Source organism: Mugil cephalus, chromosome 15 (genome assembly GCF_022458985.1).
Source record: "Mugil cephalus isolate CIBA_MC_2020 chromosome 15, CIBA_Mcephalus_1.1, whole genome shotgun sequence".
NCBI classification, from domain to species: Eukaryota; Metazoa; Chordata; class Actinopteri; order Mugiliformes; family Mugilidae; genus Mugil; species Mugil cephalus.
The window spans coordinates 7,134,133-7,150,010 of NC_061784.1; the positions used below are offsets into that span (position 1 = coordinate 7,134,133).

General features: G+C 45.6%; 1 protein-coding gene across 2 annotated transcripts in view; it reads left to right on the plus strand.

Moving 5' to 3' along the window:
• The first annotated feature begins 1,057 nt into the window (after window positions 1–1,057).
• Window positions 1,058–15,878, plus strand: part of med13a (mediator complex subunit 13a) — a 64,555-nt gene continuing 49,734 nt past the window's right edge. Inside the window, exons 1-3 of one of the 2 annotated variants that reach the window (XM_047606449.1) lie at window positions 1,058–1,467; window positions 1,580–1,682; window positions 8,964–9,198. In XM_047606449.1, the coding sequence (XP_047462405.1) occupies window positions 1,617–1,682; window positions 8,964–9,198 (301 nt within the window). In that variant the 5' untranslated portion in view covers window positions 1,058–1,467; window positions 1,580–1,616. Of the gene's footprint in view, window positions 1,683–8,963; window positions 9,199–15,878 lie in introns of both variants that reach the window. The other variant, XM_047606448.1, reaches the window with a different exon arrangement.

Sequence of the window (15,878 nt, forward strand, 5' to 3'; positions counted from 1 at the left end):
TGTCCACTGACAGCGAAGACTGATTCCAGCCCCATTGTGACCCCCTAAAGGATAGATAATAAATGAACAATTTATTCTATGGCTGAAGGTACAGCAATGAGAACGAACAAGGTGGAACCTGCAAAAAGAAAGTGTGAAAAACAATCAGTGCAAAGAAACAGGTGCTTAAAGGTGTGTGTATGTCACATGGTGATGTAGAAGTAAGACAGTGAAATCTTTGTTCTCTTTGATTTTTTACCACAGTCTTTTATTTTATTTATGTTTTACTGTATTTTATTCACTTTAACATGAACTGTCTTTACCGTCAAATTTTGAAGCACTTTATTTTTTTTCCTCTAACCCTGTCAGCATTTTCCAGAGCTATTCATCAACTGTTCTCACTTTCCCTTCGTGCTTCTTAAATTATCTTCAGCGGCATGCATTTGTTTGTTCCTTCGTCTCCCTGCCTAATAAACGTTTGATGGTTGCGCTGCTTTCTTTATCTCACTCGAGCCGCACTCTGTTAAATTACAGTCAATTGAATGAATTTGATTGAAATAGATCAAAACAAAGGGCGCATCAATGCATCTCGGTTGCACATTTCAATTGCAAGTGCAACATCACATGCGCTAGGTGGTGCACTGTGTAAGTGAGCAAGTTTATAGGGTTTGATCATTAGTAACAAAATCTGTTGCTCAGTAGCGCCACTCGCGCTGGCCCAGCGGCAATACCTATCAGTCTTGTGTTATTACAGCCCTCATGCCAACGACAGAATCAAGTTAGCAATACTCATACCCGGAAATGCTTGCCAGGACTGTCAAAATAAAGCAGCCAGTGACTAAAACTGGATTTTAATTAAATTTATACTGTAGATATGTCACTTTATAACAACATGTGATTAATATAAAATATAATTCTGATTTATAGTATTTTTCTCCAAAACTATTTCGCTGATATCGCACGTGTTGTTAAAGGAAAATAATTGCACACCTTTACTTTGCCGGAAGTGCTGCCTGTTGTCTGATGTGCGTCTGTGTGCGTTGGTCTAGCTTGACGAAGCTTTGACCACGAATGAGCCAATAGGCTGTGGAAGGCAGAGTTGTCCCTGTGGCCGCCATTAAAGAAAGGAATCCATGAATTCAAATGGAAACCAACAGGAACCGAGGCTGAAATAATGATCGAAATAATCGTTAAAATATAGGCCGGTGCCAGATTTCGAGAGGTCGCTACAGGATGTACTTCGTTTTCAGGCTAAAATTTGCGATGGAGGAGTAAGACAGGACGTTTTTATTTTTTTAAGCGGAGACCGTTTTAGGGCTAAGGGGGAGGGGGAGAGTTGCTTCTTTGCTCTCCTTTTCTTTTTGTTTTATGAACATTTTTCGCTTCCCTCAATTTGTTTTTACTGTGAGCTTTTGAGATGTCGACATAAAGACCGCACGGTCGCTTTTATCCGCTTTTAGCTCCGGCGGGGGGAACTGCAATCGGAAGGTTGTTGAATTAAACTATCCAAGCCAAATGTTACACAAAATATTTCTCGTTGATTAAGCCTGCACATCCTAGAAAACAGCAATTCGAATATTGTTCTTTATTTCCCGGGAAGTGAAACGATGGAGAGTTGGACCTCGCAGTGAAGAAGGATGAGTTCTTGTTTTGTACCAAACGGGGCCAGCTTGGAGGATTGCCATTCCAATCTATTCTGTCTGGTAAGAGATTTAAAACTAAAGGAAAGCAGCCATTTTTAACTAGCTGAACGGAGGCTAAGCTAACGTTAGCCACAGAGGCATCAGTTGATAGCAGCTTAGCTAGGCTTACGGCCCTGTCGAGCTGACATCATTTTAGGACAGCAGGGTACCCCACTTCGCTAATGTTACTACAGTACTTGTTTTTAACACTTTATCTCGTAGTTGTGACGCCCTGTCTGCTGCAGCCTGCTCCCCGTTTTTTTCCCCTGTCTGCGAGCAAAACACTTGAGGTTAACGCCACTCCGCTTGTACAAAAAAAAAAAAAAAAAAAAAAGCTTCATTTACAACATTTCACATAGCATGAAAATAAATGTGCACATTACTGCCGGGAGCACGGCAGTGTTTTCCCAGTGAGTTGTTGTTGTTGTTGTGCCACTTTCTCCCCCCCCCCCCTCTCTGCTCCCTGACGCCTTGTTTATTATTAACTTGCAGTCTACTTCTCGTTGCATTTCCACTGTGCTTTTTGTGAAGTGACGGGCCGGTGAGCCGAACACTCGGTGCACTCGGCATGTGCGGCGTTAACTTTGACACCGTCGGACCACCGTGCATTTGCAGTTGGATGTTGTTTTGTCAGCACTGACAACTCCTGGATGAGCGAATGTCACTGCCCAACTTGCACGACTCGTCTGTAAAAGCACGCCCCTTAAGTCCTGCCCACACAGCTCCCCTTCTTCTCTTTTTCTTTCTTTCTTTCTTTCTCTCTGTCTCTCTCTTTTTTTTTTTTTTTTTTTTTTACAACAAGCTGGAAACAGAGCTGCGTATTGTAACGGTGTTTGTTTGCAAACTATTTATGTAATATGTCATCATGGTGTTTATTCGTGTCTTAATCTCCTTGGACTTCATTTAGTAGTATTCGGACCAAGTAGGGCACAGGCCCGGGCTGATTATATAATCTGTGGCATTCATCCCTGGCCATTACAAACATCTACAGGGCTCAGCTGCACGAAGATTGGGAGGAAATGTGTGTTTCTTCTGAATATCTCGCCGCCGTTGTTGTCACCGGTTGCGATCCGGCCCCTGCTCCAAGGTTCACGGATATTGTTTTAAATCCCCCTGTGAGGGATCACTGTGTGGTCTACGACAAATGTGGAGGTGTCCCCGCCTGAGTGTACAGTTCCTCCTCCTCCTCCTCCTCCTCCTCCTCCTGTGGCGGCGATAATCGAGAACATGGTCTGAATGTGTTTGTTGTCGCAGTTAATTGGCTTGTCAGCAGGATTAACTACAGATCTACAGATTTACTTGTAGGTTAGCCGAGGAGTGTGATGTGCTCCTCTTAACGCCGCGCCGCCCCTGTTGGAAGTTTTGTGGAACCTCTGTAGAAAAGGAATTAGTTGGATACTTGGATTAGCGTTGCAGATTAAACAAACGCTTTGCAGGTGCATGGGCAAGACCGCGAAGCAATAATGTGTATTTGTTGATAAGGCTATCTGATAAGTCAAATGAGCGGTGAAAGTAGAAATGCGCCAGTCGGACACTAGAGTCTGGTATAATAACAATATAGTGAAATACTACACTGCTTTTACCTCGAACTGTCGCAGCTTCCGAGCTGTCCGCCCCCTAAAGGTAACATTTCACTGCAGAAAATCCCCACTCTCTCGATACTACTCTGTTGGGTCGATTGTGTGTGCTGAACTCGTAATTACAATGTTTACGACGGCACTTGAAGGCAGCGTTGGCTACAGTGGACAGGCGAGATAGAGGCTGGTAGTTGTGGTGCTGTGCCTGTCTGGCTGACATTTTCCTGCACACTGAGACTAAGCATAACACCACTGCTGTTATGACTCACTTGCTGAACAGACTCCACTTTGTGGTTTTATAGTGAAAGAATGCGAACACATTGTGGCAGTTTTCCCCCCCCCTTTCCTTTAACTCTGGACAGTCTTCTCTGGAGTTTGATGCTACTTGTTGCATGCTTTTTTTTTTTTTTTTTTGCTTCTGTTTTCTTTCTGCAAAACCACCTTGTGGTTGCATTCAACCTGGAATACGGCAAATTACGTGGTCCGCGTAAACTTGCTCAAATGGCACTGATTGAATTTGCAGCCAAACATGCAAACTCTGCTTCGTGTCTGCTCCATGACAGGCTGGCCGAGAGGAGAGAGGTGACAGGCAGGGAAAGAGACGTGGAGGAGCATCTGTGGCATCATTTGAACAGCTTCACCTGTTGCTTGTCTCATATCTTGAAAGGCAGGAAGGCAGCTGTTTGGACACAGTGTTCCCTACTGAGACCCAGATCCCTGGGTTGCCAGAGGGAAGGTGAGCAGCTGGCAAAATCAGGGGTCACAACCCCCTCCCCTCAAGTGCGCATCACCTTAGGGGAAACTTCCTCCCTGTATCCAGTGGCTTTGGCCTCAGATTCCCTTCTGATGCAACAGTGTGATTTTTGGCTGTGACATGAAAGCTAAAACTTCCCATCAGGCTTCGCATTGCTTACCTCGGGGACATTTTATAAGCGGTCGCTCACATACCTGCACATTTACTAAGACGTGCTGCAGAATCGTCGCACAAGAAACGTCTGAGTCGCACTCATTGACACAGCATGGGAAGCATGACTGTTGGAAGGGAATACAGCCATATCCTTGGCACCCTCTGCTTTTACACACAGGCTGCGGCTGATTTACTTTGAAAGGACAGACAGAACGACTGCAGAAGGCACATTTATCCTTGATAGAGCGGTCTGCCTCTTGGATATTGTTGATGGTTAGCGCAATCGCGACGTGCTCAGTCTTTGACAGAGGAGCTTTTCAGCTCTGCCTCTTCTAGCTCGGGACGGAGGTGAAGATTTCTTCCTTGAATACACGGTTACAGTTTTGCAAAATTTGATTAAAACCGTTGTGACAGCTTAAACAAAGCGGAGCAACAAACAGTTTGCAGGCTGATTTAAGGTCCGCGCCGTTTACGACGTGACTTCTCAACACAAATGTAATTTAAGACTTGTGTAATTCCTAAATAATGTAGGTAGGTATACATCTGTGCAATGAGAGAGACTGCTTGTTCAGGAAGTTTTTTTTTTTGAAGGGTTGTACAACATTCCAGTGCGTATTGGTGGGTGTAGCTTTCTATCGAAAAGAATGTGTGCAAAAGCCATGTGTTGCTATAGTTATCTGCAAGGGAAATGTTTCTTAAAATACTTGCAGTTTGTTTTTGCGTTTCAAACCCAGAATGTTTCCACCCGGCAGTTCTACATAAACCTTCGGTACGTTTGTAGTTTGCAAATGCGAGGATAAACTTTAAATATTCCACCAGGGACGACGAGTGTTATTGTATTGTTTGTAGAATTAAAGATTACATAAACACTTCTTCAGTCTTCATCATTAGGTGCATCCATTATGGATCAGCAGTGGAAATACTTGGCTTACCTCCTCTGTAAACAAAGCAGATCCTCCAGGAAGCAGCTGGTTTCGTCGAAAATGTTTTCAGACGTTTTCTAATATCGAATTCTTCCGAAATACGCTCAGCAGGTGCCTTGTCGTTTAATGTACGCTCATCTGTCTCAGTGGTAATTGTTCACGCATCACCTTTCTCACCATTCTTATGCTCATGCCGATTAAAAAGATGCCTAAACTCTCCCCAGTGACAACTTTTAATTCAGGTTCAGTTCAAGTCCAACGTGTCACTACTTCCATAAAGTACTGAGCTAAGAAGCTCAGTAGAAGTGTGAGGACTTAAGGTTAAATTTACCGTCATTGTGAGGAGAAAAGGCCGCTCGGAGGGTCAGTGAACAGGTATTAAACCATAGTAAAACAATAAACAGTTTGGCTGACTTTACACTTTGCCTAAGTTGTCATTAGATGGTGGAAACCCTTCACAGCTGTCATTCTTCTTCAGCGAATTCTCAACGACATTTGCTCTTGCAATGAGTAACTATTGATTGCTGTTTTTATGAGCAGAGGTTTTACTGACTATTAGAGCTTTATCAGATTACATAAAATAACATGTCAGATAAGGCTCGGTGTTCACACAGGCACCCCTGTTAACTTCAGACACGTGCTGCGTGAAGATATCTGCACACAATTTATTGCAGAGTGACAATAAAGGAATGAGGTGACTGTGGCTGTTCCGATAGAGTTTCTATCGGCGATGAAGTCACATTGCGCGTGAACGTGTCAGCTTGATGCTGAGAGCGTTCTCGCTTTCCGCACATCGCAGCTTCCGTAGCGTAGTTTTTCTGAAGGTGCTGTACGTAAAGGGTTTGGTTTTCTGCTCGGAGCAACTGCTGTTTAATCCGAACGTTCCAATGAGACGACTGTAAGATAAGGAGACTGGCCCGCCGCTCTTGTAAGTTGTTGAATTCTCACGTTAACAGCGCCGTAGCACTAATCAGTACGTCAGCTGTGACTGCTGCTGCTGCTGCAGTAGCTAAATGAACCAGGTCAAACTCAGTGCCCACAGGATGTGGTCAGTTTGTCTGATGTCTACAGTTGCAGTGCAGTAACTATGGATAATGATAAGAAGCATGTCTCTGTGTTCTCTGCTCGGTATTTTAGACGTCGCCTGACACCAGACTGACGGTCAATTAAACTATTAACCGTCTCATGGTCATGTGTGCGTCTCCGTGCCTCTCTTTGGAACTGATCTGCGCAACAGTTTGTCAGTGGAGGAAGCCTAACCTGTTTCTGTTGTTATCCCTCTAGTTACTTACGCAGTTCATTCACAAGTCATCAGTTAATTTCCACTTGATTGTTTAATCAGTTAATGGACTAATTGTTTCAGCAGAGGTTGCAACTGCTCGGTCGCTGTGCGCAAATGAAATGTTACCGGAGCTTTCGCAGAGTTTCCATTGCCCTGTTTAGTTGTAAATGTAATGTTCACATTAAAGAAGAAAGTGTTGAAGTAGAGTAGCTTTATTACTTTCTATAAATATGTGCAGGTTTTTAATTTAGCTGAGCCCTGGCACTTTATATCACCAGTAACACAGTGTGAAGGAATTGCGTTCTATTTGTATCCACGCTTGTTGTCTCCTGTATTAGACCTGACCTGTAACATCAGTCTGTGTCAGTTACAGGTCGTCTCATGAGGCTTTTCTTTTTTTGTCTTGTGACAGGAATTGGTAATAATACAGTAAAGGACTATTCAAGAGACTCCAAGCAAATTTGGATTTTTTTCTGAGAAACTGAGAAAAAAAAGTGTATTTATACAAATAACTGTAATTTACATAAAACTATTTTCGGTATCGCTACATCTGGCAATTACAGGGCCAGGGTTACAGAGAGTTGCACTTATTTAAATAAGAGCTGCGCTGTTCAAACCAAAGGTATCGGTGGATTGTGACTAGCTGGATTCTTGGTTTCCAGTGTGCAACAGATGATCAAGTCCCATCTATATATACGTTAATCTATATGAGGGCCAGAGACCTACAATAGGTGTAATAGGCCTGTAGGCCACTGAAGAACAAACCCTTTTACATGGTGAAATACTCAATACTGCTGGGGACTGGCCGTGGTCTGGGAGATGGTGGTGGTGGTGGTGGTGGTGGTGGGGGGGTTCACTTGCTAATTGCCTATCTGTACTGCTTATGATCTGGTTTCACAGTCAACCGTTGTCTGCATCCTCCCTTTGCTTTGTGTGCACAGATGTTTCCGAGCGGGCTGCAGGTGTAAAGTAGTGCTTCTCACACTCCAGCAGGAAGGAGCAGGCTAACTGCTGCAGCTCTGTCGTTACACACAGAGCGAGCTCTGCCGTTTGAACTGTGGAGCTCGTCCTCGGCGCGCGCGGCAGCCTTTGAATTCCTCACGAGCCAGACTATTCATCGGAGATCATGTTGTTTTGATCACGCACCTCCGCGACTGTTGTGTGTAGTTGTGACGAGACTATAATGCAACCTTGGGCTTTTGTGCGCCTGCCAGACACTTTTTTTTCCCCCCCTCGGTTAGTTGTTGCAACAAATTAAGCACTCGCTGTGTTTATTGATAGTGCACAGTTTAATTGTGACACAAGAATCGAGGCTGCACGCTGCATCATATTACGGACGCACACGCGTACATGTATGCATCACAACTTTGTTGTTCAGCCTCGGGTTTGTTATTAATTGGCTCACGTTTGTGAAGAGATCATTGCTATGTTTTATGGCTGACTAACTTGTTGTGATCCAGCGCTGCTACAGCTGACGCCACACAATGCTCTGTTTTGACAGCCCCCCCCCCCCCTCCCCCATCCCAACTAACACCACAAATCTCTCAGCTTATCCCTAGCCAAGCGAAAGACCACCGCTTCACCACAACCGCGGGTAATCACTTGTTCAGGCTCAGCGCCTCTGCACTTGAGTTAAGATATCCCCTGAATTGTAATGGATTAATTGGTTGAATATACAGAGGGACGGCTTGCCAGCTCAGCCTGAACGAAATGCTGCTAAATGGAAGGAAAATGAACAGTGCATGTTCTCGCAGATTACCTGAAATGTCTACAAGGGTGGATGGATGGATGGATGGATGGGTAGATGGAGGACCAAGATTTCCAACAGAAAAGAGGGATGCACGCTTAAAGCACCTAATGTGTGTGTGTGTGTGTGTGTGTGTGTGTGTGTGTGTGTGTGTGTGTGTGTGTGTGTGTGTGTGTGTGTGTGTGTTTTCTGGTAGTTCCAATGCGTATGTGTGCATGTGCTTAGGTAGACATGGGCAGTCTGTCGGCGCTCGTGTGATAAGCAGCAGTGTTGGCTAGCAGTGGAGCGTAATGTTCCTGTTTTAACACTTAATAACCCCGCCAGTGATTTACTGCCTATGAGGCTTTTTCCTGTGTGTTTTGTTCTCTCTATAAAAGCCAGACAGCGTTTATAGAAAGGCAGAGCACCCCCCACAGCACTCACCAATAATGAGGATTAAGGTGGTGAGACCACATCTACCAGCATTAGTTTTTTTTCCTATTTGCGGTTCGAACATGTTGTTCGCGGCGATATTGAAGGCACCTGAAGCATAAGTACAAATGTCCCAATTTTTTAGGGACTATTTCTCCTTTGTGTCAACGCACAATGGACCTCTATTTTTGTGTTGCGTGTCTTTCCATCTTCCCTTTTCTCTCTCCATTTTCTGCTACCCCCCCCCCCCCCCCTCCCCATTTTGACAGCATGAGTTGTTGTCAGATGTAGTTGGAGGGTGAACTGCCCCATAAAAGAGGATTAATACCTACTCTTAACGCTCCGGTCAGCACATGTTTACGCCGAGGTGCTGAGTGGATCCTGAAGCACAGACTATGCACACTAACACTTTTTCTTCTCCCCCCCTCCACCCCCCTCCCCTTTTTCTTTTGCAGGCTGACTTGACAGGGATCAAATGGAAGAGGTTTGTGTGGCAGGGTCCCACCTCTGCGCCCATCCTCTTCCCGGTGACGGAGGAGGACCCCATCCTATGCAGCTTCAGTCGCTGCCTGAAGGCCGACGTGCTGAGCGTGTGGCGGCGCAGCCAGCGGCAGGGCCGGAGGGAGCTTTGGCTCTTCTGGTGGGGGGACAGCCCCAACTTCGCTGATCTCATCCATCACGAACTCGCAGGTGGGGCTCCCTCCCTCGACACACACACACACACACACAATAATGCTTGTTTTAGTTAGCCCGCGCGGGTACGTCTTATTTATTCTGTTGCTTCACGGAGGTCGGGGTCAGCTGTGGAACAACACCCAGGGCGCTTGTAGCGATTCAGTGATTGAGTTCAAGAGAACGGTGCCGTTTGAGGAAAAACGGTTCCTACTGTTCAGGAGGAGCAGGTCTCTTCGCTCGCTGTTGAAAGACAGACGGATGCTAAATGTCTTTTAGTTGTTTAAAAGGGCGATTTAAATTGAATTGTTCCGTGCGCCTGAACATATTCTATGAATATTAACGTTTTGTTAAATTCGCCAAAGGTTTCCTGTAAAAGATAAAATGCAATGGAGATTTTATTTTTTTAAAAGAAGCACTTGAACATATTATAGATCACAGTGTGAAGATTGGTTATTGGTTGTACAGTGAAAAACGATACCGATTTCACTGCTTGATTGTCAGGTAGGCACTAGGGAGATGTCCTGTAAGTGAGAGCCTCAGGGAAGTGTTGTGATCTGTGTAATTTGATACCCCCCTAATACCCCACACCCTTACCCTCCTCTGGCTGCTGATCTATTCAGCCAGACTGGTAGTGCCAGCACCTGTAGGGCAACTCTCTCTCTCTCTCTCTCTGGAGACACCGGGCATGATGCCGTGTTATTATTCTGTGTGTGTTCGAGAGTAGGTTAACGTTTGCGGACGCTGCCTCGCGGAAGATGAAACGGCACCTCTCGTTTTAATCCCAAGTAGAGCAAGTAAGCTGAAGTCGTGTGTCGCCATTCTGCGGCGGGTGAACAAGGGAGGAAGGAGGTATTAGGAACCGAGCTCGGTCCCATCATAACTTGAGTGAGGAGCGCAGCGTGCGGGAGCAGCCATGCAGAAATGAGGCAAATGCATCTACCCCCCACTTTCTTCTTTTTCCTCTTGAGTAACAGTCACATTAGCGGCCGAAAGATGGAGAGGACCATCTTTATGCATGCTCCCTGCCATGTAGATTGAACTTTGGAGCCGGAGCCGAACGCGGCCCCGCCTGTGACCCTCCTTCATTACGAGACGCCGTGCTTCAAGTGGACTCAAAATGGGAGCTGAAGGCTACGATGGGCAGCTCATTCAAGCCTAACGGGTCCCGGTAATAACCCGAAGCCGTTGGCTCGGGGCCCTCTAATGGAGTGTGCTACATTTCAAGTAGGAGGGGGCGGTATGGACAATCTATATTTGGAAAAACGTTGGAGTCACTGTTGTGCTTTTACTCTTGCCTTAGGGAGATTAAACATGATATCTTTATGGTTTGGGGGATTTAAAAAAAAAAATAGTGACCCATCTGCAGTGTATATTTCACAAAAAAAAATATGTTTTCTGTTGTGCTGGTGGCAGGTCTTGTTTTCCGTGTGGTGTTCCTTGAATTGTTAGTGAGCCTCCATCTACCCTCTAGGGGATGATCTTGACATGGACACTGTCAGCGACTTGCATCATCAGCATCCGATCACGTGTCGCATCCTCCACTCGCTGCAATCACCTGTCTGTCCGTGTGAACGGTTTCCAAACGGGTGGCGTAATCCCCGTTTCTTGTTTTTGGAAACTGCTGCTCTCCCCTCACGAGTGGAAGACGTCTCCCTTGTCCTTCTTGAGCCTCCCTCCCAGCGTCGCCCCTCCGCGGGGCTCTGCCAGTGAAATGAAGCAGAGCAGTCTCTCCCGACGGATCTAAAGTAAGCCAGAGGGCTTCTTCTTCTTCTCCTCCTCCTTCTTCCCCTCCTCCTCCTCCTCCTCCTCCTCCTCCTCCTCCTCCTCCTTCCCCCCAACCTCTGATCTGCTGCTGCGGATCAGTATGTTCAGGATGGTGTGTCCCGAAACTTGAAAACACAGCTGAGATCGTGATTGAGGAATGTCAGGACCTCAGTCCACATGGCTTTACCTGGATCTGTGTTGCACTGTGAGTGGATGTTTTGGTTCTGTTTAGAGCCTTTTAGTGTAATCTGTGTCTTTTCTGAGGCCCTACATACCTGATGGTTTTCAGCCTGACCGCCTAACTACCAATAAGTTGGCTATCGGTCGGATGATCTGTGCACAGTGTGCACGCGTGTCCCTCGAGAAGTAAAATGATTGACAGTTAGCTGTGTTTATGGCCTCCCCTGAGTCCTCTCCCCGTGAAGGTACAAATACCATCTAGCAGTGACAGGGCAGACCGCGGCAGGACCAGTCCAACCTGTGCATTCAAGTGGAATGTCACATCTGTTGTCGCCTTTTAACCGCCACACTCTCTTTGCCACTAGTTTGATGTTTTTTTTTTTTTTTCTGCCTTTGGTTGTAGCCTCTCGGGAATTTTAAAAAGCTTTCTTTTCTTTATGTGTTTTCAGCCTCTTTTTAGTCTATAGTGCAATGCTGGCGGTAAACATGAAAATCCGCTCTTGTCCTTTCATTTGGGCTGCAGAAATGGCGCTTGCTCATTCCCCACACCCCCCTTCCACCCTCATTAGATTAGCAGCCTGTGAAAGTCTTTTAATTTTGAGCAAGTGCCATTTCTGTATACCAGTGTGCCAGTAATCCCTTCTCTCCTGGGAGATGAGGGGAGAAGGAGTGAGCCAGAGTGATGGGAGTAGTGAAGGGCGGAAAACTTAAGGGATCTTTTAACGTCAGACGCTTAATCACCATTGAAGAAATGTAAGGGGGAACAAACCACCAAGCCCCTTTTCTACACTGTTGGACAAGCCGCCTTGCTTGCACGAACGCAACGAGAAAACCAATTCTAATCTTCCCTTGGCCATGCACAGAAATTATTCCCAACAAGCGACATGCCGTTGCTGAATTAAACGGCTTGCCTCCCCCTCCCAGCGGTAGAGTATATGCGTGTATTCTTATGCAAATGACATGCTCTCTTCATCGTCCCCTCCCCTCAAAAGCTGGTGGAGTCTCCTGACCAGGGGCATCCAAAGCTAAAGATAAATGGCTGCCTTTTCCTCCTCTCAAAGACCCACTAATCTTTTTTTTTTTTTTTTTTTTTTGCATAGAAATTAGGAGTAGGTGTCTGTGAGGGTAATTGCTCTGTGCACATTTGTCCTAAGTTCTTCGTAGTTTGCCAGAGTCCCTCCGTCCCCTGCACTGCAAGTCCCACCGGGGCATCCGCTGCTGGTAGTCTGACGCCACGTTTTCTCTCTCGGGTCTTTTCCAAGTTCACCGTTTCCTCAGCGTACGACTAGAGTGTGGTTACATCCGCACTGATGTCATTCCTTACATTTCTGTTTAAGTGGATTATGTTTACTTGTAGTGGGTGACGCCATCTTTTCTGTGTGGATCACGCATTTCCTCCTCTCTTCGGACGGTCATCTTTCGTCCAGCACTGGTTGTTGGTGACCCCACTGTGATCGCTGGAGATTCTGTTAATTGGTGCTGGGTCTGATCTGTTGAATGCGCGAGAGAGAGAAACGATGGGGCCGCATGTAAACCGTCGATCTCCTCCCCCAGTGTGACGATGAGCGCTGGTTTGAGACTTCTTCAGTGCTGCAGGGAGGAAAGGCTCACTCTAGCAGCAGCCCTCCGTGAGCTTGTTTTATCAGTAATCTTCTCCCGATTGTTATTGTTTTTATTCGTGTGCAGTCGTTCCTTGACTTTTTCTGGCTTTTCCAAGTTCACAGGATTTTTCTTTTTTTTTCCATCCTCGTTTGATGACTTTCTTCTGTGCATTTGAATCGAGGGTGAAATAAAACCAACCCTGCTTTACACCTCAGGGCAGAATATCCAGTTCCAAAGGGCATATTTCAGTAGTCTGTGAGGGCCGTGCTGGCTCAAAGTTTCACTTTCTCACTGGTCTTCCTGTGTTTTTATTCGCTCCTCTGTGAAGATCTCTCAAGTTCAGGATTATTGAACTGCCCTCATGTATTTGAGAGATGTTCTGTTTGAAGGGCTGCCTACAGAATACGGATGTTTGTTGACAACAAATATCTGAAAACGTGTTTGAGTGCCGTGGGTTGGTGTTGTCTGTTCAATAATTGTAGGGTGACAGAGTTCATGTGTTGTTAATTCAGTGCAGAACACATTACCGACGGTCCGTTTGCATGCGGAAGAAGCATTTTGAGATCGCTTCTGTGGCACGACCTTGCACTGATCTAGTTGAGCGAGTGAAAAGGTACTTGTGTATTTTCTGCTCTTCATATCATGTCATCAGATCATTATTCCCCCCTTTTTTTATCCAGCAGAGTAAAGAGGGAGTCTGAAGTAAAACTCTTGCAGATTGAACGTCTGAGAAGTGATCCAATCGAAGGCATTTAAAAATCTTACTGATGTGCGACTGTGTGAAAGCACAGCGGCTTGAACGTACCCCGCGAGCCGAGTGTCTGCTTGTTGCGCGCGGGAGCTTGCGTTTTCCTTTTTTACTGGATCGGAGTTAGACAGCTCTGATTTTTAAACGCGAGTTGTGTTAAATTTAGTAAATCATGTTTGACTTGTGCTCCCACCACGCAGCCACGCGCTTGTTTGCTTCAGCCTCGGCCCTATCAATACCAGGTGCTTGCACTGAGAAGCGTGCTCGAGGGTTCTGTGTCTTCATCTTTACGGCTTAAGTTTTTCGAGACAAAGTGAAAATCTGGCATCGCGTTCGACTGTAGCAACTGCAGGCTTCAACCTAAACATCAAGCCGTCAATTATACGGCTTTCTGACTTTGCGCTGCATCTTTGTTAAAGAATTGCATGGGCATATTTGCTCTCATGGATAGTGACACGAGCCACAACAATGACTGTGCTGCAAATTGAATCCCACAATGATGTAAGGCCCCCTCCAGCTCAGTGGATGCCCTAGGCAAGGATTCAGAAAGGAGAAATGCCGCTCACTCGTTAGGATTCCCAAATGGTATTGACTTGGACAGTCTGTGAATGTCAAACTGGATTTTGAAATCTACATAGCGCATGAACAAAACGTGCGCAGAAGTCTTAAAGCGAAGCGACAACAGAATGTCAATTGGGATAAGTAACACTCACTGTGTAAGATACTGTCCATGTTGTATTTTGTCTAATTGATCTCTACAGTAACAGTCACTCAGAGATAAATAACCATTCACACTCACACGTATGGGCAATTTAGAGTCACCAGTTAACCTAACAAACATGTCTTTGAGGGTGGGAGGAAACCGGTGTACTCGGAGAAAAGCCACGCAGACTCCACCCAGAAATGATTTCCTGATTCAAATCAATCTTCCGTTGAAAGTTCTGATATTGATTAATAGCCCCCTTGGGTCAGTTTATGAAAATCATAATAAAAAAAAAAAAGAAATCTCAGAAGTGATGCTGACTTATTTCCCCACAACAAATCTCTTCAGACTAGATAACGAGATTAGTCCGTGTGTGAGGGCAGGGTTGCCAGATCAGGCAGTTTCACGGTTGGTTTGGGATAGTTTTGCTTTTTTTCCTTTCTTATTACTTTTTAATGCCGGGTTGAAACGGAACCAATGTGAATTTACTCTTCCCAGGACAGCGAGTGCACTGAATGTGTGCTGCTTTCTAAAGAGTAGAGAATCTGCAGCTTAATCAGTGGACTACACGATGACATCAGTTGGCTTCCTAGGAGCCAGATGTGACTAGTTAAGGTTGGCTGACTGCTGCAGTTTATAATACTGGATGATATTTATGCATCCACTGCATTGTTTTTTTTTTAATTTTATTTCTGGCTACACCAATGTAAGGAATCTAGGCAGTTAAAGTATGGAAGAACACATCGCACTAATATATGTGTGGGCTTGTGCACAGCTTTTGGGCTGGAAACCATCGGACGTATCTGGCAGCATCCAAAACATGACAGAAGCTCTAACTATGAGTTGATGTGTGGCAGCGTTTTGGATTCAAAATGTTTGACGGCAGACAAGAGCTGCACAAAAGCAAGGCCATATGCAAGATGTGAAACTAAGACCCCAAATCTATGGAACCAGTGACAAAACTAATTCAAAAAGCCCTTTTAATAAAACAGGGTTGAAATTGAAATACCTCTAAATTAATTGATATCGAATGAAATCAAATTTGAGTTGGGATATCGAAATTGGATCAGTCGAGGAATTTGGCAGCAACACCCAGCCCTGCTCCTGGTGGAGGCCTACACTCTGGATTCGTGAAGCTGTGGATGTGTATCAAAGACAATTAGATACAGTTGGTTAACCTTAGCCCAGGATTTGTGTGGCTTTCCTCTTTTTTTTTTTTTCCCCTCGTCAAAGATGGTTCTAAACTTCAGAGTGTATTGCAGAGATTGATGAATAGATAAACCCAGGCCGGCTCTTAGGAGGAAAAAGTGGAGGAGGACGATGGCTTTTGTGCTCGGGGATCAATTTTCCAGGGCTAATCTCCTGCCTGTGAACCACCCTCCGCTTTGCTCTTTTCCTCCTGCTCCATCTCCCTCTCCCGCTCCCTCTGATGGATCTCCATTGGCCGGGAGAGCGCGGGGACTCGGCCATGCATGCGGCTCTGGCCCATGGGTGCAGTCTCCCTCTCTCCTCTCTCTATATTTCTCTCTTTTTCCCTTTCTGCTCAAGAAATATTCATTAATTAGTAATGGAGACTTTACAGTGCTCTGCAGGTTCTCTCTCTCTCTTTCCTTGCAGATAAGGAAGAATAAAAGGGGGAGGTGGAGGAGAGGAGAGGAGGAAAACCTTCTGGCCATGCTTGCTAGAATCCCCCTGAGC